This window comes from Bubalus bubalis, chromosome 2 (assembly GCF_019923935.1).
Source record: "Bubalus bubalis isolate 160015118507 breed Murrah chromosome 2, NDDB_SH_1, whole genome shotgun sequence".
In the NCBI taxonomy this organism is placed as follows: domain Eukaryota; kingdom Metazoa; phylum Chordata; class Mammalia; order Artiodactyla; family Bovidae; genus Bubalus; species Bubalus bubalis.
In genome coordinates, this window is record NC_059158.1 from 89,381,502 (window position 1) to 89,404,339 (window position 22,838).

Below are 22,838 nucleotides of genomic sequence, written 5' to 3' on the forward strand. Positions count from 1 at the left end.
TACAGAATAAAACACACCGTGAAGTCTGTGTAGGTTTTCTTAAAGACGTATATGCATGTATATGCATGCCTACACACATACATGCATAGAAAATATCTAGAAAGATTTAAAAAACTGTTAACATTCCTTTTAGGAACAAAAAGGGAAGCAGAAAACAAATGGCGGGGTATCTTTACTTTGAAAATCATTGTATTGTTTTACAATGACTGTATATTAAATATTACATTCATGGTGTTTGAGTGATTTTACAAAAAAAAAGGTGAAGTTATAACCATCTCAAGGACATTAAGCAGAAATGGACTTTCAGATATAGAAAAAGAAAGATATCACAGTGCTATTAAATCTAGATTAAGACCATCTAAGAATCTGAAATAAACCTGGGGGAGGAAGGGGAAACACTTCAAGAAGGGAGGAAAAAATATCCCTGGAGAGAGAAATTATAATTTACCACTGTCTATCTTGAGGATGTGTTTTTCTTTATGTTTACTCAGCACCAGAGACAAAAATAAGGGAACCAGCCAGAGACATAGTAGAAACGGAACTAGTCTGGAGTCAAAAACTATGCCTGGAGCCCATCTTTGCTTTAAATAGCTATGTGACCTTGGACAGCTGCTCAAAGTTTTCCAATTTATTTCTCAAAAACTGAAGACACTGAATTCAATTTCTAAGATCCTCCTATATTGAAAACCTTTTACTTCATTACCTTGGTTTAAAAAAGAATCTCTGGGGACTTCCCTGGTGGTCCAGTGCCTACAATTCAGTGTCCCCAGTGCAGGGGGACTGGATCCGATTCCTGGTCAGATCCCATATGCTGCAACTTAAGAGTTCACATGCCACAACCAAAGATCCCATGTGCCACAACTGAGACCCAGCACAACCAAATAAATAAGAATCCTTGTACATGATAAGCCAAGAATATGAGCCATGGACAAAGTCTTATTAAGGAGATGTTCACCTATCTGCAACTATCCCTGCCTGCTTTCAGGAACTCACAGGACTTGGGCTCCCGGCACATCCGGGGAACAGGAAGCACTTAGACATGCTGACTGTGTACACAGGCAGAATGTTATCAGGTACCATAGAAAAACCTGATGACTCATTTGTGTTGGTTTTATGTCTTTATTTTGGTTTCTCTATAAATTTCTTAAATATAAGTCAATCATACTAGCAGCTCTCTAGCTTCATCACAAACATGAAATTTTTAATAATGGAGGAGACACTTTTATCCATCAAAGACAAGCAATGTGACTTTCAGCAACTTCAAGGAAAATTCCCCTACAAATAACTTTATAAGGAAATCCCACTACTACACATCATGGGCCACATTTGGAAAAGGAAAGAACCAAACTAAAGAGTCTCTCACGTTCCCAACAGAAAACATGTACTAGGAAATAAAAAGCAAATACCCAGTACTAGAAAGAGCCATGCAAGCAGGCACACACACACTGCTTACACAGGTGGTGAGCAAAATAGTCCTTCTTTCTGAAGAACAATTTGATGAGAGATACCATGAGCCCATGACACTTACTCCTTGGAAGAAAAGTTATGACCAACCTAGACAGCATATTAAAAAGCAGAGACATTACTTTGCCAACAAAGGTCCATCTAGTCAAGGCTATGGTTTTTCCAGTAGTCATGTATGAATGTGAGAGTTGGACTGTAAAGAAAGCTGAGCGCCGAAAAATTGATGCTTTTGAACTGTAGTGTTGGAGAAGACTCTTTAGAGTCCCTTGGACTCCAAGAAGATCTAATCAATCCATCCTAAAGGAGATCAATCCTGAATGGTCATTGGAAGGACTGATGTTGAAGCTAAAGCTCCAATACTTTGGCCACCTGATGCGAAGAGCTGACTCATTGGGAAAGACCCTGATACTGGGAAAGATTGAAGGCGAGAGGAGAAGGGGACAACAGAGGATGAGATGGTTGGATGGCATCACTGACTCAATGGGCATGAGTTTGAGTAAACTCCGGGAGTTGGTGATGGACAGGGAGGCCTGGCGTGCTGTAGTCCATTGGGTAGTGAAGAGTTGGACACGACTGAGCGACTGAACTGAACTGAACCATGAGCCTCTGAAAAGTTCATTTCTTTTTACTATTAATCCTTGTTTAGAAACATTCTACTAAAATAATCAGAGATTTGTACCAAGATATGTATTATTCCAGAGGGTTTTTTTAATGAATGAAATAAATATGTAAACAAAATGCATGTAAACAAAACCATGGGATATTGGTATAATAAAATATTAGACATTTTCCAAGACTGGTGACATTTAAAAGGTTAGAACAAAACATAATGAAAAAAAAACAGGGTATTTTTCATCACTATTTTCCAAATTTTCTACAATGAGCATATGCTATACTGGACATTGATTTAAAGGCCCAAGTTTATTCTCATTTTAACTTTTCCAAAACCAGAATGGATTTGATAGCTGATGGCATCTTAAAATTGCTATCAGCCAAGGAATGGTTATAACGTGGCAGGCCCTGACTGTGCAAACCTATGTTATTACATCTGGACAATTATAACCTCCTCCAGGTTTCAGTCAACAGACTATTTAGAGTCCACTGTGGAAGGAATAAGAGCCCTGGATTTTATCTGAAGGCCTTCCATTAAAACCTCCTTTTGAGATTATGAAAGAATGAAATCAAACTCGTAGAATGAATGTCTGCAACTGGGAAGAAAGTCCTGGAAAAAAACAGTAAAAAAGACCCAAAATATGCTGCAACATCAATGTTCTTAATGGTGGAGATGATGATGTCATATGGAGAAAAATGAATACTGACAACTAGGTGAAAAAAATGATTTAGAAGAATCAGGTTCTGAATATATAAATTTGAAATACCTTAACCAATTTATCTCATTCTCTTCTCATTTTATAAAAAAGATAGATATATGTAAAGTATCTTTCTAAAGAAAGGAAATCTCAAGTATATCATTTTAAGTAATAAAGTATGTCAATTAAATTGATAGCAGTTTTTTCTTCCTTAGTAGTACCCAAAATAATGGTGTGTTTTATAATAAATGAAGTACTGTGTTTACACTGATAATCAGAACAGTAAAGACAAGTGTTATGGGCTGAACAGTGTTATCCCAAATCCACATGTTGAAGCCCTAACCCCCAGCATTGATGGCATTTAGAGAAAAGGCCTTAGCAAGATAATTAGGTTTACATGAGGTCATGATGTGGGGCCCTTATAATTAAAGTTACATCCTTATAAGAGGGGACACTGGAGAGCTTTCTGTCTTTAACAGCATGAGGATGCACATATAAGGCACCATCTGCAAGCCAGAAAGAGGACCTTCAACCAGAACCTGATGATGCTGGTATCTTGAGCTCAGATTTTTAGCCTTTAGAATTGTGAGAAAAAAAGACTTGTTGTTTAAGCCACACAGTCTTTGGTGTTCTGTTGTTGTTGTTCAGCCAGCCAGTCGTGTCTGACTCTCTGCGACACCATGGACTGCAGTGCACCAGGGCTCCCTGTCCCTCACCATCTCCCGAAGTATGCCCAAGTTCATATCCATTGCATCGGTGATGCCATCCAGCCATCTCATCCTCTGATGCCCTCTTCTCCTCCTGCCCTCAATCTTTCCCAGCATAGGGACTTTTCCAAAGAGTTGGCTTTTCACATCAGAAAACCAAAACACTGAAGCTTCGGCTTCAGCATAAGTCCTTCCAATGAGTATTCAGGGTTGATCTCCCTTAAGATTGACTGGTTTGATCTCCTTGTTGTCCAAGGGACTCTCAGGAGTCTTTTCTAGCACCAGAGTTCTAAGGCATCAATTTCTTTGGCGCTCTGCCTTCTTCACAGTTGAGCTCTCACAACTGTACATGATCACTGGGAAGACCATAGCTTTGACTTACGTACCTTTGTTGGTAGAGTTATGTCTCTGCTTTTCAACACATTGTCTAGGTTTGTCATAACTTTCTTGCCAAGAAGCCACTATCTTCTGATTTCATGGCTGCACATCATCTGCAATGATTTTCGAGCCCAAGAAGAGGAAATCTGTCACCCATTCATGGATCCCTGCCTTGTCATGGCGAAGGAGCTTGTGTAACTCGGTGAAGCTATGAGCCAGTCCATGTGGGGGCACCCAAGATAGATGGGTCATAGCAGAGAGTTCTGACAAAACATGGCCTACTGGAGGAGGGAATGCAAACCACCCCAGTATACCTGGCATGAGAACCTTATGAACTGTATAAAAAGTATTATGTTATGGCTGCCCATCGACAATAAGAAAATTTAACATGATAAGTCAAAGTATTCTTAAAATCTGGTACTTGGAAAGAAGTTTTATACATAACTTTAAAGTTATCGAGAAAGCTTGCTTGGAGAGGGCTGGTGAGGTGGGGACAAACAAGCCCTCAAAAGCTACGAGGCTTTAACATACAAATTGCTTGGTTTTGAGAACTGGGTAAGAGTAAGATCGTCAGGAAGTCAGCAGTACACAGGTGGCGCTCCTCCGGCCTCAGCCAGAAGTGTGCATCCTTTTAACTTCTGCTACCAGCCAGTTCCACGGTCTATAAAAACTCCAAACAACTGTCCAAACCATTATAGGCACCTATGTGCATGTCTATATCTAGAGCTATTATTATTACCGAGTAGTCTCTGCTCTGGGACAGCCTCTGGGCACAAAGAATGTCATCATGTACCAAATGTAGCAGAATGATGCTTCCAAACTCCATTGTTCTCAGTCATTGAAGCTTGTCCGACTCTTTGCAACCCACTAACTGTAGCCCACCAGCCTCCTCTGTCCATTGGATTCTCCAGGCAAGAATATGGGAGCGGGTTGCCATGGCCTCCTTCAGGGGATCTTCCCAACCCAAGGATCAAATCCGGATATCCTGCACTGCAGGCGAATTCTTTACCATCTGAGCCTCAAGGAAAGCCCTCCTAACTCCCTTAAAAATGGGCAATTCACTGACAAACTTTTGAAAGTGAAGAAATAAAAATCAGCTCCAAAGTCTTGTTTCATCTTGACCTCCATGACAGTGCTGTGGGCATCAGAACATAGACAATAATCTCTGATTCTACACTGGCACTACAGACGGCTGATGTGTTGTAAATAGTCTGCCATGAAAGGTCAAGGGGCAGGTGAGAGACAGACCCAGATCCTACTTTCCAACTCAGTGTTTTCAGATATGAATAAGGGCTTCTCAGGTTAATGCTCTATACCTGGGCTAGGGCAACCCAACTGCTTATCCCTAATTGCCATCCAAAAACTGCAAGACAAGTGTAAGGTCAAAGCCCTAATTCCCTTAAGAGAAAAAATTTAGTGTCAGTCAGTCAGTCAGTTCAGTCGCTCAGTCCTGTCCGACTCTTTGCAACCCCATGGACCACAGCACACCAGACCTCACTGTCCATCACCAACTCCCAGAGCTTACCCAAACTCATGTCCATTGAGTCAGTGATGCCATCCAACCATCTCATCCTTTGTCATCCCCTTCTCCTTCTGCCCTCAATCTCTCCAACATCACAGTTCAAAAGCATCAATTCTTCAGCGCTCAGCTTTCTTCATAGTCCAACTCTCACATCCATACATGACCACAGGATAAACCATAGCCTTGACTAGACACCTTTGTTGGCAAAGTAATGTCTCTGCTTTCTAATATGCTGTCTAGGTTGGTCATAACTTTCCTTCCAAGGAGCAAACATCTTTTAATTTCATGGCTGAAGTCACCATCTGCAGTGATTTTGGAGCCCCCCCAAAATAAAGTCAGCCACTGTTTCCACTGTTTCCCCATTTATGTGCCATGAAGTGATGGGACTGGATGCCATGATCTTTGTTTTCTGGAGGTTGAGCTTTAAGCCAACTTTTTCACTTTCCTCTTTCACTTTCATCAAGAGGCTCTTCTCCCATAAGGGTGGCGTAAGTTGCACATCTGAGGTTATTGATAACCCTAACCCTGAAACATACAGGGAAGCTATAAAGAGGATGGGCGATAGAGCCTTCCATATATAAGACTTTCACTAATTAAGGATATGCTGAGGTGAAATATCTCAGCAACTTGACAAAAACTGTACTTTGAAATCTATTCCTGGGACTTGCCTGGTGGTCGAACAGCCAAGACTCTGAGCTCCAATGCAGAGGTTGGGTTCATCCCTGGTCAGGGAACCAGATCTCACAAGCTACAGCTAAGAGTGCACATGCCACAACTAAGACCTGGCACAGCCAATTAAATAAATACTTTTAAGAAAAAAAAAATCTATTGTTAAAGCTGCCCGCTAACTCCTGAAATTTCTTTAGCAAGGGGGAAAGCATCTCAGTTTAACTTCACAAAGAAAAAGCATAAAATGCAAGTGACATGATATAGGCTAAAAGGTAAAATGAGTTATTTCCAAAGTATAAATCACCATACAATAGACAAATGACTCAGAGTGGCCCCAGCCTTATCATAAGGGGAAGGCTAAAAGGTCCTTCCAATGAACACCCAGGACTGATCTCCTTTAGGATGGACTGGTTGGATCTCCTTGCAGCCCAAGGGACTCTCAAGAGTCTTCTCCAACACCACAGTTCAAAAGCATCAATTCTTCAGCACTCAGCTTTCTTCACAGTCCAACTCTCACATCCATACATGACCACCGGAAAAACCATAGCCTTGACTAGACAGATTGGAATGAAAATCCCAATCCCAAAGAAAGGCAATGCCAAACAATGCTCAAACTACAGCACAATTGCACTCATCTCACACGCTAGTAAAGTAATACTCAAAATTCTCCAAACCAGGCTTCAGCAATATATGAACTGTGAACTTCCTGATGTTCAAGCTGGTTTTAGAAAAGGCAGAGGAATCAGAGATCAAATTGCCAACATCCGCTGGATCATCGAAAAAGCAAGAGAGTTCCAGAAAAACATCTATTTCTGCTTTATTGACTATGCCAAAGCCTTTGACTGTGTGGATCACAATAGACGGTGGAAAATTCTTCAAGAGATGGGAATACCAGACCACCTGACCTGCCTCTGGAGAAATCTGTATGCAGATCAGGAAGCAACAGTTAGAACTGGACATGGAACAACAGACTGGTTCCAAATAGGAAAAGGAGTTGGTCAAGGCTGTATATCGTCACCCTGCTTATTTAACTTATATGCAGAGTACATCATGAGAAACATTGGACTGGAAGAAGCACAAGACAGAATCAAGATTGCCGGGAGAAATATCAATAACCTCAGATATGCAGATGACACCACCCTTATGGCAGAAAGTGAAGAGCAACTAAAAAGCCTCTTGAAAAAGGTGAAAGTGGAGAATGAAAAAGTTGGCTTAAAGCTCAACATTCAGAAAACGAAGATCATGGCATCTGGTCCCATCACTTCATGGGAAATAGATGGGGAAACAGTGTCAGACTTTATTTTGGGGGGCTCCAAAATCACTGCAGATGGTAATTGCAGCCATGAAATTAAAAGACGCTTACTCCTTGGAAGGAAAGTTATGACTAACCTAGATAGCATATTGAAAAGCCAACAAAGGTCCGTCTAGTCAAGGCTATGGTTTTTCCAGTGGTCATGTATGGATGTGAGAGTTGGACTGTGAAGAAAGCTGAATACCGAAGAATTGATGCTTTTGAACTGTGGTGTTGGAGAAGACTCTTGAGAGTCCCTTGGGCTGCAAGGAGATCCAACCAGTCCATCCTAAAGGAGATCAGTCCTGGGTGTTCATTGGAAGGACTGAATCTGAAGCTGAAACTCCAGTACTTTGGCCACCTCATGCGAAGAGTTGACTCATTGGAAAAGACTCTGATGCTGGGAGGGACTTGGGGCAAGAGAAGAAGGCGACGACAGAGGATGAGATGGCTGGATGGCGTCACCGACTCGATGCACGTGAGTTTGAGTGAACTCCAGGAGTTGGTGATGAACAGGGAGGCCTGGCATGCTGTGACTCATGGGGTCACAAAGAGTTGGACACGACTGAGCGACTGAACTAACTAACTAAAGATGGCAGAAGAGCCTTTAGTATCCAAAGTCAATGGTAGAATCAGTATTTGCAGAGAGGAAGTCATAGAAAGAAGCTTCTAGAACATAATTTTCTTGCCTGAGATCAACCAGGAAGGAACATGATGTTTCAGAAGGGTTTTGTTTGTTCTTTAAAGTACTACCCAGTGTCTCTACAAAGAAAAGATGTACTGAACATCTAGCAGAAACCAGATGTCAAGCAAGGCACTTTTGTAGACAGGTTATCTTATTTAACCTTGACAACATGCCTGCAAGTTAACTTAACTAGAAATAAGTTAACAAAGAAATTTGTCCAAGGTCAAGTTATCAGGGAAGAAAACAAGCTCGAATTTGAATTTGCATCTTCGGATTCCAAAGTCTGTGCTTTTTCTATATCCTGTTGACAGATGAGGGACAACAAACAAAAACCTGATGAAGGAACCAATCAAACCAGACAGAACAGCAGTCCCACTCCTACTAATAACCAGCCTGTTCCAGTCTATGTTTAAGTCCTATCCTAACATTTTAAAACAAATTTATTTAAACACTCTCATAAACAGAAATACAGTACCTTTAGAACTGAATTATTTCTGCTTATTTTGTTGCTTGGGAAACATTTTTGGAGTCACTTAACAACAAGATACCAAATATCCATAGCTCAGCAAGACAGTCACTGTACTAAATTCCTAAATAATAGTCCACAACCACAAAAAAATGGGCAATGCAGCAGAGAATAATCAAAAGCAGCTTCATATTTTCCGGATAAAACAAAGCATCGTTTGTACTCAGGCATTTTTAGAAGGTACCACTGAAAACCAGACTGCAGCCTGGAATGGCTTAAAATACCACATTTAACAGTCACATCAATGACTTTTAAACTTTAGAGGCAAACAGCTTCCTTTTACTACAAATTCAAAGTGAAGGATTAGAGGCAAAGCTCATAGATTCAGCACACACACAAACTTAGGGACTATCCAATGCCTTAATTAACTCTATTAATTACAAGTGTATTTAGCTGGGTTTTAATGAGGAAGAGGTGAAGGTCAAAATTTTTAAATAAATTATTTCAAACTAAGATCCCCTGCTGAAAAAAACCACCAATAATCAAATAGAAAGGAAAAGCCTAATAAACGATTCTTTTGGCATATTAAGCAACTTTTCCTTCATCAGTCTATATTTTAACAGAGGCAGCACTACAATTAAAGGTTCACCACACTGCTCTTCTGCCTCAACTTGGAACTACTTCCACACCAATACAGAGAAAGTTGGGAAGTTGGATAGGGCAAGAGACTATGGTTTCAAGTCTGGCAGAGGTCAGAAGGGCCAGACAGGGAGAGGGGTTAGCCTTTTCTAGGAGGGCAGGAGGCATTCCCCATCTAATGCTTCTAGATTGATGCCATTATCTCCAGCATTAAAAGTTGGGGGGGGGGGGGGGATCCACTATCAACAGTGAGATTAGATTATATTATAGATGTCCATTAATATTAAGTTTCAGAGGGCTTCCCTGGTGGCTCAGTGGTAAAGAATCCACCTACCAATGCAGGAGACATGAATTCGATCCCTGATCCGGGAAGATCCCACATGCCTTGGAGAAACTAAGTCCATGCTCCACAACTATTGAGCTGGTGCTCTAGATCCCAGGAGCCACAACTCCTGAGTCCACATGCCACAACAGCTGAAGCCCATGTGGCCTAGAGCCCGTGCTCTGCAATAAGAAGCCACCGTGATGAGAAGCCCACACACCACAGCTAGAGAGTAGTCCCTGCTCACTGCTGCTAGAGAAAAGCTTGCACAGCAGTGAAGACCCAACACGGCCCAAAATAGATAGATAAATCACTTTTTAAAAATTAGGTTTCCTAACTTGGAGACCAGTAGAAAAAAAGTCCAAAACACTAGCCACGCCATGTACTCACTCTGTGGAAGCAGAAGCTATTATGTTATAGTGAGCTGCACTAGATATCCATGTTAATTAGCTTTTGAAGTGGAGGGGGCCTGCAAATGTCTATGACCAAGAATCCTCCCCAACGTACGTCTTGGTAGAAGGAAGTCCACCTTGCCCTAGAGAAGCTAAGAAGTCCAAATATACACATGCTTAGTCTCCCTTACAGCTAGAACACAGGCATGGGAACCAAGTTCAGCCTCTGTCTTTTTTTGGTGACAATCTTTTTCTTGTTCACTGAAAACTACAGGTCTGGAGAGAGTCTATTATTACATTGTTTTCATACTGTATTTTTTTAACTTTTTATTTTGTATTGGGAAATAGCCGATTAACAACGTTGTGATAGCTTCAGGTGAACAGCGAAGGGACTCAGCCATGCGTTTATTTATATATATATCCATTCTCCCTATCTGCCCCACACTTGCAATTTCTCCTTGACTAGTCTCAAGCATTTTTGCTTCTAGATGAGTTTTCAAATCAACGTGTCAAAACCAAAATAATGCTGGGTACATGTTATTATATACTTGGCCAAATCCACAGAATGCCCAACACCAAGAGTGACCCCTAACGTAAACTATGGACTTTGGGTAATGATGATGTATCATCGGAGGTTCATCGGTTGTAACAAGTGTACCTCCCTAATGGGAGAACACTGACAATGGGGAGCTAAGATTGAGTGGAGGCACGGCTATACAGAAAATCTCTGCGCCTTCCTCTCAATTTTGCTGTGAACTGAAAACTGGCTCTAAAAAAACGTACGTCTTTAAAAAGAAAACAGATGGGATTTCACTAGGGATTAAATCATAGGTATAATTTTGTAAGAGCAAGTCAGTTTAAAACAATAAATCTGGGGACTTCCCTGGTGGTCCAGTGGTTAAGACTCCGCTCTTCCAATGCAGGGGGCATGGGTTCAATCCCTGGTCAGGGAACTAAGATCCCACATGCCATGCAGTGCAGCCAAATAATAGCAGTAGTAGCAATATCAGTAATAGTAAGAAATCTGCCCATTAGGGAATACAGTATTTCTTGCCATTTATTCAGATCTTCTTTTAAGTCCACCAACAAAGCTTTAGTATTTTCTTCAATATAAAATCTGTACATTTCCTCTTAGGTTGATATTTAAAGTTTCTGTTTCTATTACAAAATGGGCCTATTTTCCTATTCATTGTCAGTTCTGCTGTACAGAAAAGATATTAATTTCCTATCCTGGTCTTGAAAGAAAAAGTGAAAGTGTAGTCACTCAGTCTCTTGTGATCTCCCGACTCCTGTGATTCCATGGAGTGTAGCCCACTAGGCTCCTCTGTCCATGGAATTTTCCAGGCAAGAACACTGGAGTGGGTTACCATTTCCTTCTCCAGGGGATCTTCCCAACCCAGGGATTGAACTTGGGCCTCCTGTGTTGTGGGCAGACTCTTTATCATCTGAGCCACTAGGGAATCCTGCTCTTATAATCTCTCTAAACTATTAGGTCCAGGTTTGATACCAATACTCTTAAATATTAAGAGTTCAGTAATTATCCTTAAATTAAGAAACATTAATGATAGTGACATGATAGATTTCTGACAGCAAAGGTCACTTAGACGTGAGGCAAGAGGCTGCAGACCTATCTCTAGAGAGCTTCAAAATAAAGATAACACCTCATTTGCTTGTTTTAGATCAAGGTTCTAACATAAGAGCAGGGAAAGAAAAAATAGATGTCCTCATCTGGCCCTCTCCACCTTATGGTTTAATATTGATTTTTGCTCCCATAGGCCTGACTGAAGGTCAAGAGAAACTCAGCTCCTTTGCTCTGGTGGCCTAGTGGGGACAAGGTAAATGCTCCTTCCCAAAAAGCATTTTAAAGTTTTTAATACTGCATTCTCCAAGTAATTCTATAGCCTCCAGAAAATACTTTTTGCTCAGCTATAAGCATTTCCTAGGTTTAAAAGAAAAACATTTGAAAAAGAATTTTACTATTTTTAGAGTTGACTCAATGACTTTCAATAACTTCATACCTCACCATATGTAATACTTGAAATAGCCTTATATACATATAACTTAAATTTCAACACCTGCCAAAATTTTACCAATAGTTCAAGGACTTTTCAATACCTCTGAAAATATATTTGTTTTCTTTTGAAGAATACTAAATTTAACTGAGAGATTTTCCAAATTTTCAAAACAGGTTCGACATAAAAGTGTAGTTCAAGATTGTAAAAAAAAAACTACAAAGGATATGAAAAGCTAAACTCAGTATTTCAGACAAGTATTTTCTAAATTTCTGTGATTGTGAGTTCAAGCATGTAAAAATGAATTTTATTTTGTGTGTGCAACAAATACTGGTTTAACTGAAAACAGCAGAGCAAAAATTTTCCATATTGCAGCAGACATTATTTCCCAAATTTCAAAGCAGTCTCAGTAGATTAGCCAGCTTTAATTTACAGGGAAACTTAGCTGTGATTTACTTCTATAATGAGAGTTGGCACAGAGTTCAACATAGGAATGGTCAAATTCCAAGTATTTTCCCCAATCATCTTGTGACATAACCATCAAGATTTAAAATTCCATCTGCTTTGTTCCCCAATGGAATACAACCAGGTTCTAGTTAGGAGGAAAAAGGCATACACCATACAGATGTTTTATGAGAAAAGTTCCCATTGCTTTTTCAAGTTGGTTTGCATTAGTGAAAAACCAAAATGTGGGAATTATTATGAAGAAATGATTCAGAAAACACAGTAGTTGTTCTTTAAAGACCAAAGGGGAAAATAAACCCCAAATCACACGCTCTACCATTGGAAACGTTTCAGACACAAACAATGCTCACTGTCTGGCCCATGTGAAAGGCAGGGTGCTGAAAGTCATTAATATACTATAATTTCACATGAGCCTGGCATGGGTCACAGAGGATGGTACGGACTGTTGTCAAAGACTCCGTTACTTCTTAGGGAGTTTTGGCTTGGAGACCCTGGCTCTGAGAAAAATAACCCACTGGTTGGCAGCTCTAGCCTAACAGACAGCTTTAGGATCTAACTTTATCCTGGATATTACAAAGGCATCTAAAGAAGCAAACAACACAGTTCCTAGGATGAGTGTCAGCTGAGCTGGAACTGGTTAAAAATTTTTTGTTTTAGACAGCTTTTGGAAAACTCGAGAGGAGGTGGTTTTGGTCTTGACCCAGCAGAGGATGAAGAACCACCCGCCCGCCCCATAGAAATTATGTGAACTGAAAATTCTCCATAGTAACAATCCGAATTAATTATTCAAAGCTGGAAGTTGATTTTCTAAAGTTAAGAGCTAACTATGGTCTCCTGTTTCCATTATCAAAGATTGGTCTCTTCTTTGCATCTGCTTATCCAGGCGTTAATGAGAAGCTTTTAATAGAATTTTTCAGCAACTTCACAACAAAGTCTCTACTTGGTTAAAGGGAAATTAATAACAGAAAATCCATCTAGGTTCCATATAAACAAAATTTTATAAGTTCACTTATTCTTTTACAGAAACAACATAACAATATTACCAGAAGGCATTACAAGATCTTTCAAATTAGAGTTAACTATAATTCAACTTATTTATATCTTAATAGAAAGTAAAACTGAACTGTTATTCAATATACAGTAACTCAGAAAACCAGCCATTCTCCGACTCTAGATTAACATGAGTTTACAGAGTGAAATGGCACATTTCAGGGCAATCAATCCATGCTAACAGATTTTTATTGTGAAACACAGGCAGATAACGTAGTTTTTCTGGTGAGTGGTCACCAAAATAACCTTATAGGACTTTACCACACAGAATGCAGTGTAGAATCATACAATGACCACATACGCACCAGAACTCTACAAATGGGAGAGAAATCCAAGCCAAATTAAGTAGCTCTCATCATAATGAAAACTAGAGGCCTGGCAATCAGTGGGGCTACACCTGTTAGGGGGAAAATCTGATACTCAAAAGATGAGGACCAGTCAGCCAGCAGTTGGTCAAACATATAAAATGCAAGTGTGTGTGGGAAAAGAGAAAGGGCTTTCTAGAAACCAAATTCCTAGGCACATCTGCTCTCCCTAAATGTCTATAACTCTGCCTCTGAATCTGAATGAAATGATAAAATTATGACCCTTACAAGTCTTTAGGGAAAGGATTTGGTTCAGAACTCAAACTCAATTTTCAAAGTCCCCTCCCAGAAGAAAGCACAGAAATACATTCAGGTTCTCATGGCCTCCTGGATGCTGTTTGTTCTAACCCGTATCAGAGGTTCTCATGGCCTCCTGGGTGCTGTTTGTTCTAACCTGTATCAGTTCTCTGATCCATTCCCAAGACAATAGCAGCCTGGATTAAGCAGGGCCTTTCGGACTCAACAACAACCATGCTTGCTCAGCTCAACTCCATCTTGGACACATACCTGTTTCCTTCTTGCTTCCCTTTCCTCCCTCTCGGCTCTTCTTCAGCACAGCCTTTAACATTTTCAACACTCCTTTGCTTCTAAAGAGAAGAGGAGGGGAAGGAAGAGGAATTAAGGATTATAAATTGGAACTGAACTTGCATACTGACACAAAAGGCAACTTGTCTTCAAACAAACAGATCACTTAGGATAAAGGTAACTTGAGTTTTACATTAATTTTCTGTGAATAAACTAACATGGGGAACTAAAAGCTAAAGACACAGAGTGTTTTATAACACTTAATGAAGTGATCAGAAGGTCACTGTCTTTTTATAAAAGTAGAAAAAAAAAACCACAATGGTGCATTCTCAGCATTCCACATCTAATTAAGCTTATGAGGCTAAATCTGGACACATTACTGTAAGATGTCTGGCATAGGAATGTGGGTCTCCCCCGGTTCATGAAAAGAAAACATTAAGACAGAATCAAAAAGATAACAGTTAAGAAGGAAGCTACATGGTTAACGGCATGTTTTACAGGTGCTACTGATTATACAACCATAAGGAAAACATTTTGGAAGGCTAATCAGAATAAAACATAACTGAAAAACATTTGGAAAATAAATACAGTGGAACACTTTTCAACCCTGATGTCAGGGGATCTGATCAAATAGCACACACTGCAATGGGTTTTTACCACATATAGTTAGGACTTTGGACGTGGGGGTGGGGAGGTAAGGGGAACAGGCCTGTGGCTGAATCCCTTAAATAATGAGCTGTATTTTTTAAGCAGGGTTATATTGAGCACATAAAAACAACACAATGGTCCAGGCCTAAGATGAAACATAAAACCATCCCTCCAGCAAGAGACAGACAAAGGGACCATTATTTTGTCAGATAGGCTTCTTTAGCTCTCTTCCCTCCACTAACTCAGATGAGATGGCCAGACAACCCCAAACAGTAACAAATCTGAATGGGCTGTGTTACCATCACACCCTTGTTAACACACTAAGGAGAGACAGGTAGAAGAAGGCGAGCAGCTTGCTGCTGAAGAGAAAGCAGAGAGGGGACAGACAACTCTTCTGCAGAAAAACCTGCCTCGTGAGCACCAATGCTTCCAAAGGCCTCGGTATAACACCCCACACAAGCACACACCACCCCAGAGTTGATTCGAGGTTTTCCACTGAGAGGGAGGAAGAGTCCCAAAGTGCTGCCATGTACAACATAAGCGCACAGGGTGACCTTTCTTATCATTGGGTCTGGGCCTGTATTTATTTTTCCAAGTCTTTTGTTTTCTTGATGAAGAAACAGAGACCCTGGGAGGCCAACTCGCCCAGGGGTCACACAGCTAATTAACAGTAGGGCCAGAATCTAAACAGCAGACTCCCAGCAAGGGTCCCCCTCCTTCCAAGGCACTGGCCTCTCTGCTCCATGCAATGAAAGCTTCGGACAACAGCAATCAAACTAGCAAAAAAATTAACAACTAACCAACAAGCCTGAAAGATACTAGAAGAAAATATCTTAAGCAGAATTTGGAGAAAGCCACAGTGAAACTTACTGAGGGTTAAATCATCTTACAGAAAAAGAGTCTTTACACGCAAAAGGGGCATGGCTTAGAGCCTAATTCTTTTTTAAAAAGCTACTTGAATGGACCCTTGTGAAAAGACATGGGTTTCATGACGCGCAAGCTCTGAATTTGGAAGTGGGCCACAGTGTGCTTCCATAGGGGAACCGTGGAAGCACAGATTTCTCTTGACAGTCATGCTTGAAGGAAACAAAGCAAAACGTTGTGGCATTTAAAAAAGAGGGGGGGTTGGCAAAATTAGATAATAAATACATGCCTGGTAAGCACAGACATTTTCTTTTTCAAATTAAAAAACCAATCAACCAAACTTCAAGGTTTGTCATTTAGCAAAGACTACATACTAAAGAAATAAGACAAAGACAATTATCGATGGAGCCTTGCCAGCAGAGCTTGGCCAAGGCCCTCATGGAACTTTTCCCTGTGTCTTCCTGGATCACTGAACAGCTCAGGCCCCATCATGGTGGTGAAGCTACCCCTGATTAACCACCCAGGTCTCCACCAATCGACAACAGATCTACACACCTTTTGGAATACATGTCCCACAGGCTAAGGACTGGCAGACGTGGAGTTGGGCATCTCATCTCAGGTACCTTAGATACCTATTTCAAGGAGCTCAGCTGTTTTCAGGAGAGTCACATCTTCCATATCAGTGGGCTCCAATGAAGAGGCTAACAAATATCTGCTGTAAGTTTTTCTCCCATTTCTTGCTTCCCCCACTAAATAGTAACTCAATGGAAAGAGCCTACATTTATATTTTAAATGATATTCAAACTGCAACATGGAGAAATTTTGATTATGTGTGTGTGCATGTTCAGTGGCTCAGCTGTGTCCAACTCTGCGACCCCATGGACTGTAGCCCGCCAGACTCCTCAGTCCATGAAAAATTTCCAAGCAAGAATACTGGAGTGGATTGCCATTTCCTACTCCAGGGGATCTTCCTAACCCAGGGGTTGAAACCATGTCTCTTGCACTGGCAAGCAGATTCTTGACCACTGTGCCATCTGGGAGGCCCCCCCTTAAATGACTGTATCTGAGTAAAAAATTAAGGACCCCTCCCAGCCCCCATACACACATAGGCTGGAAAGGAAAAAAGGAAGACTGCTCCCTGTGGGCTAAATTCTGAAATTAACACAGATCAGAGTAGAGCTATGCAAAGTCCCACTCAGTCATGGCCCAAAAGATTTAACTGGAACTTGACATACATCAACAGATCATTTAAACACTGAGCCCATCTGAAGCAAGGTGGTCAGAAACAGCAAGAGCAGTAATAGGCTGGTGGGGTCCACATTAGCAGTATCATCCAGAGAAGATTCTCTGCACACCTGATAGTATCTATAAATTCATAAGTGCATACCCCCCCACATCCAGAAACAGACCTTCTAGGCTATGGTACCCAGTGCTATTTAACACTGGCATCATAACTACTTTCCCTTCTTCTGATTCTGTTCTCACTGAGCAGGGCCTCATAACCTGACTTTTTAACCTAACAACGGAGGAGGAGAGTGTGCTGGCTCTGGTCAACCCAACACAATTGCCTAGCTTGTTGGCAGATATGACTCTGGGAATAAATTAATAAACCGGTGTTCTGGCTTGAAACAAAAGCTCTCATGAGAAAGAGTTCTGCCAAAGGGAGTCACTTTGCCAAGTACCATCTATTTAAGACATAAAGAATATTAAGTTTCTGATTCCAATTAGAGGACTAAAAAAAAAAAAAGTGGTAAATTCTCGAATGCAAATGCTACCGTGAAGCAGTCTTCTGAGAGCAGCTGCAGGGCTCTTCCTGAATGATGCCTTCTGCATCACCCCCCTTCCTGTAGCAGCTTCAACTACAGTCAATGTTCATCTAAAAAGGGGGCGCACTGCCTGCTACACAAGTGAATCACACAGAAATCATGCAAACCAGCCTTCCAGGCACAGGAATTCAGACCCAAATGATTAAATAATAAGCCCGACACCCAGAAAAGAAATTGCCAGAAAACAAAGAGACGCCAGAAGTTATCAGTTCAGTTGCTCAGTCGTGTCCGACTCTTTGCGACCCCATGAATCGCAGCACGCCAGGCCTCCTTATCCATCATCAACTCCTGGAGCTCACTGAGACTCATGTCCATTGAGTCAGTGATGCCATCCAACCATCTCATCCTCTGTCGTCCCCTTCTTCTCCTGCCCCCAATCCTTCCCAGCATCAGGGTCTTTTCCAATGAGTCAACTCTTTGCATGAGGTGGCCAAAGTATTGGAGTTTCAACTTTAGCATTAGTCCTTCCAATGAAGACCCAGGACTGATCTCCTTTAGGATGGACTGGTTGGATCTCCTTGCAGTCCAAGGGACTCTCAAGAGTCTTCTCTAACACCACAATTCAAAAGCATCAATTCCTTGGCACTCAGCTTTCTTCCCAGTCCAACTCTTACATCCATACGTGACCACTGGAAAAACCACAGCCTTGACTAGACGGACCTTTGATGGCAAAGTAATGTCTCTGCTTTTGAATATGCTAAGTTGGTCATAACTTTCCTTCCAAGAAGTAGGCGTCTTTAATTTCATGGCTGCAATCACCATCTGCAATGATTCTGGAGCCCCCCAAAATAAAGTTTGACACTGTTTCCACTGTTTCCCCATCTATTTGCTATGAAGTGATGGGACCAGATGCCATGATCTTAGTTTTCAGAATGTTGAGCTTTAAGCCAACTTTTTCACTCTCCTCTTTCACTTTCATCAAGAGGCTTTTTAGTTCCTCTGCACTTTCTGCCATAAGGGTGGTGTTATCTGCATATCTGAGGTTATTGATATTTCTCCCGGCAATCTTGATTCCAGCTTGTGCTTCTTCCAGCCCAGTGTTTCTCATGATGTACTCTGCATATAAGTTAAATAAGCAGGGTGACAACATACAGCCTTGACGTACTCCTTTTCCTATTTGGAACCAGTCTGTTGTTCCATGTCCAGTTCTGTTTCTACCTGACCTGCATATAGGTTTCTCAAAAGGCAGGTCAGGTGGTCTGGTATTCCCATCTCTTTCAGAATTTTCCACAGTTTATTGTGATCCACATAGTCAAAGGCTTTGGCATAGTCAATAAAGCAGAAGTAGATGTTTTTCTGGAATTCTCTTGCTTTTTCCATGATCCAGAGGATGTTGGCAATTTGATCACTAGTTCCTCTGCCTTTTCTAAAACCAGCTTAAACATCTGGAAGTTCACGGTTCACATACTGCTGAAGCCTAGCTTGGAGAATTTTGAGCATTACCTTACTAGCGTGTGAGATGAGTACAATTGTGCGGTAGTCTGGGCATTCTTTGGCATTGCCTTTCTTTGGGACTGGAATGAAAACTGACCTTTTCCAGTCCTGTGGCCACTGCTGAGTTTTCCAAATTTGCTGCCATATTGAGTGCAGCACTTTTACAGCATCATCTTTCAGGATTTGAAACAGCTCAACTGGAATTCCATCACCTCCACTAGCTTTGTTCGTAGTGATGCTTCCTAAGGCCCACTTGACTTCACATTCCAGGATGTCTGGCTCTAGGTGAGTGATCACACCATCGTGATTATCTGCGTCGTGAACTAAAATGGACTGTAACGGGTGAATTTAACTCTGATGACCATTATATCTACTACTGTGGGCAGGAATCCCTTAGGAGAAATGGAGTAGCCATCATGGTCAACAAAAGAGTCCGAAATACAGTACTTGGATGCAATCTCAAAGACAGAATGATCTCTGTTCGTTTCCAAGGCAAACCATTCAATATTATGGTAATCCAAGTCTATACCCCAACCAGTAACACTGAAGAAGCTGAAGTTGAATGGTTCTATGAAGACCTACAAGACCTTTTAGAACTAACACCCAAAAAAATATGTCCTTTTCATTATAGGGGACTGGAATGCAAAAGTAGGAAGAAAAGAAACACCTGGAGTAACAAGCAAATTTGGTCTTGGAGTACAGAATGAAGCAGGGCAAAGACTAATAGAGTTTTGCCAAGAGAACACACTGGTCATAGCAAACACCCTCTTCCAACAGCACAAGAGAAGACTCTACACATGGACATCACCAGATGGTCAACACCAAAATTAGACTGATTATATTCTTTGCAGCCAAAGATGGAGAAGCTCTATACAGTCAGCAAAAACAAGACCAGGAGCTGACTGTGGCTCAGATCATGAACTCCTTATTGCCAAATTTAGACTTAAATTGAAGAAAGTAGGGAAAACCACTAGGCCATTCAGGTATGACCTAAATCAAATCCCTTATGATTATACAGTGGAAGTGAGAAATAGATTTAAGAGACTAGATCTGATAGAGTGCCTGATGAACTATGGAATGAGGTTCGTGACATTGTACAGGAGACAGGGATCAAGACCATCCCCATGGAAAAGAAATGCAAAAAAGCAAAATGGCTACCTGAGGAGGCCTTACAAATAGCTGTGAAAAGAAGAGAAGCGAAAAGCAAAGGAGAAAAGGAAAGATATAAACATCTGAATGCAGAGTTTCAAAGAATAGCAAGAAGAGATAAGAAAGCCTTCCTCAGTGATCAATGCAAAGAAATAGAGGAAAACAACAGAATGGGAAAGACTAGAGATCTCTTCAAGAACATTAGAGATACCATGGGAACATTTCATGCAAAGATGGGCTCGATAAAGGACAGAAATGGTATGGACCTAAGAGAAGCAGAAGATATTAAGAAGAGGTGGCAAGAATACACAGAAGAACTGTACAAAAAAGAAGTTATCAAGTTCCTGCTAAATTAAAAGATCATACATGTAAGGATGTACTTAAAAACAAGCATGAGAGGATAAAATAAGAAATACTGTCCTTTTTCACTTTACCATATTACAGATCAAGAGTCATAGGTATAACAAAAATAAACACTGGCCAAACAGAATCCCTCAATTTCTGCCGCATAAAAACCTTGGCTTCTACCACACAAGTAGTATAAACATATGGTTGGATATAAATATTTAAAAATAAATATTGGAAAAAGTGGAGAACTTTGGTCCTCATTTCTTTATATATTTTTTGAGGAAGAGAGAAAAGACCAGCCTCTAGGTCACAACAACTGAAATTATCTAATGAGAGAAAATTTCCTATAATGTTCATTTAAAAGAAAATAAAATGAGCATATGACATTATCTTCAATGATCTGAAGTCACCCAGATTTTCTTGTTTTTCTACTATCCTTCAACATCAAAGTTTCCCAAATGCCACAAATTCTTCCTTTTAAAACTCAGGAAGTTAAATCAACTATTTAGTTTACTTTTACTTCTCAGATTTCTCCTTTAACACATAAACTCTTTGGAGATAGGCATAATGTCTCCATGTTATATGTTAAATAAGCATTCTGCACAGTGATTACAATGGTATATAAAATATAACAAAAGTTATCCTAGATTAAACAGTGAGATGATTTCAAAACAAGACAAAAACCTATTTCAGTCTGCAATCCCAATGGCAGTATCATAAACATGACCACTTTGTGTGAAATCACAAAGTAATACCAGCCTTCAAACCTTTCTCTTCTGGAGTGCCTTACTGCCTATTTACATTATTTCAAGTGGAATCCATGATCTGAGGGCAGGGACTATGTTTATTCTTGAACAGATACAAACAGAAGCCGGAACACAGTCTTCGCACCCACTCTGTTCTCAGTATTTGTTGACAGATTTAACTAGGCTGCAATGAACACAGATGAGCTATTTCCTCCAAATCAAGCAATTAAACAACATTTATAGCAGTTTATAAATTACAAAGACCATTCCTATATATTTTCATTTGCAAAGAATGCAAAAAAACTCAGTTAAATCCATGAGATACTTGGGAGGAAAATGCTGCATTTTACAATACCCTGTCATGTCCACACCTGAGTCAGCCTTAAAAATCTCAAGATAATAAAACCTTATCCAGTTATCCTGGACACCTAAACATATGCTCTTTGCTCACTCTATGGAAAGGAACTTCTTGCATCAAACCATCTACCTGACCTCACAGCAAAGCAGTCTCAGAAGGTGACTCCATTCTTCAGTCATTGAAACATATATATTATCATGTGAAACAGATCGCCAGTCCAGGTTCAATGCATGAGACAGGGTGCTCGGGGCTGGTACACTGGGATGACCCAGAGGGATGGGATGGGGAGGGAGGTGGGAGGGGAGTTCAGGATGGGGAACACATGTACGCCCATGGCGGATTCATGTCAATGTATGGCAAAACCAAATCAATATTGCAATTAGCCTCCAATAAATAAAATAAAATAAAATTTTTAAAAAGGGGATGTAATGTATAGCATGGTGATAATAATCAATAGCATTGTATTATAAGTTGGAAAGTTGCTAAGTAAATATTGAAAGTTCTCATCAAAAGAAAGGTGACGGCAACTGTGTATGGTGAAAAATGGTAACTAAACTTCCTGTGATCATTTCAATGTATAAATTTGTCAAATCATTGTATCTTACATCAAAACAAATATAGTATTGTATGTCAATTATACTTCAAAAAATAAATAAAAAAAATAACCTACTTAATTTGTAAAAAGAAATAAATAAAGCCAGAGTAGCAATATTTACGAGTGAAAAACACTGGACAGTAAGACGTGCACTCATTAAGAAAAAAAAATTTTTTTATTTCAGAGAAGAGAGACATCAAAAATATCCTCAATTTTAGGGACTCAAAAAATTTTCAACCTACTAAGATTTAAGACTCCTAACATGATAGTCATGACATTTGTAGGACTGCCTTTAGAACTTTCCTTTGCATTGGCAACTTTTACTATTTATTAAGAGAAAGGAAATGGGTGACAGCGGTGATGGGGGTGATGGTGTCTAAAGCAGCCTACAGGATAAATAATACGGAAGAGAGCAAGCTAGAGAAAACAAAGTCGAGTAGAGACCACAAAAGGAAACAAAGAGCTCTGCTAGAGGGGGCGCTGGCTGCTGCTGAAACTCATGGAAAACTGTATTGTTAATAGAAGCTTCCTGAAAGCAAGAGCCATATCTTGACGACATTCTTTTAGAGTTCCCAGGGGGCTGGGGAGAAAAACCAACCCTTGTTGAA

The 22,838-nt window shown here is 40.4% G+C and overlaps 1 protein-coding gene across 13 annotated transcripts in view; it reads right to left on the bottom strand.

Moving 5' to 3' along the window:
• Positions 1 to 22,838, bottom strand: part of TANC1 (tetratricopeptide repeat, ankyrin repeat and coiled-coil containing 1) — a 252,857-nt gene that overhangs the window by 155,717 nt on the left and 74,302 nt on the right. For 12 of the 13 annotated variants that reach the window (XM_044934922.2, XM_044934949.2, XM_044934939.2 and 9 more), the window contains exon 3: positions 14,245 to 14,324. The exons of the other annotated variant lie outside the window; for it this stretch is intronic. In XM_044934922.2, the coding sequence (XP_044790857.2) occupies positions 14,245 to 14,305 (61 nt within the window). In that variant the 5' untranslated portion in view covers positions 14,306 to 14,324. The remainder of the gene's footprint in view (positions 1 to 14,244; positions 14,325 to 22,838) is intronic. 13 annotated transcript variants of the gene reach the window in all.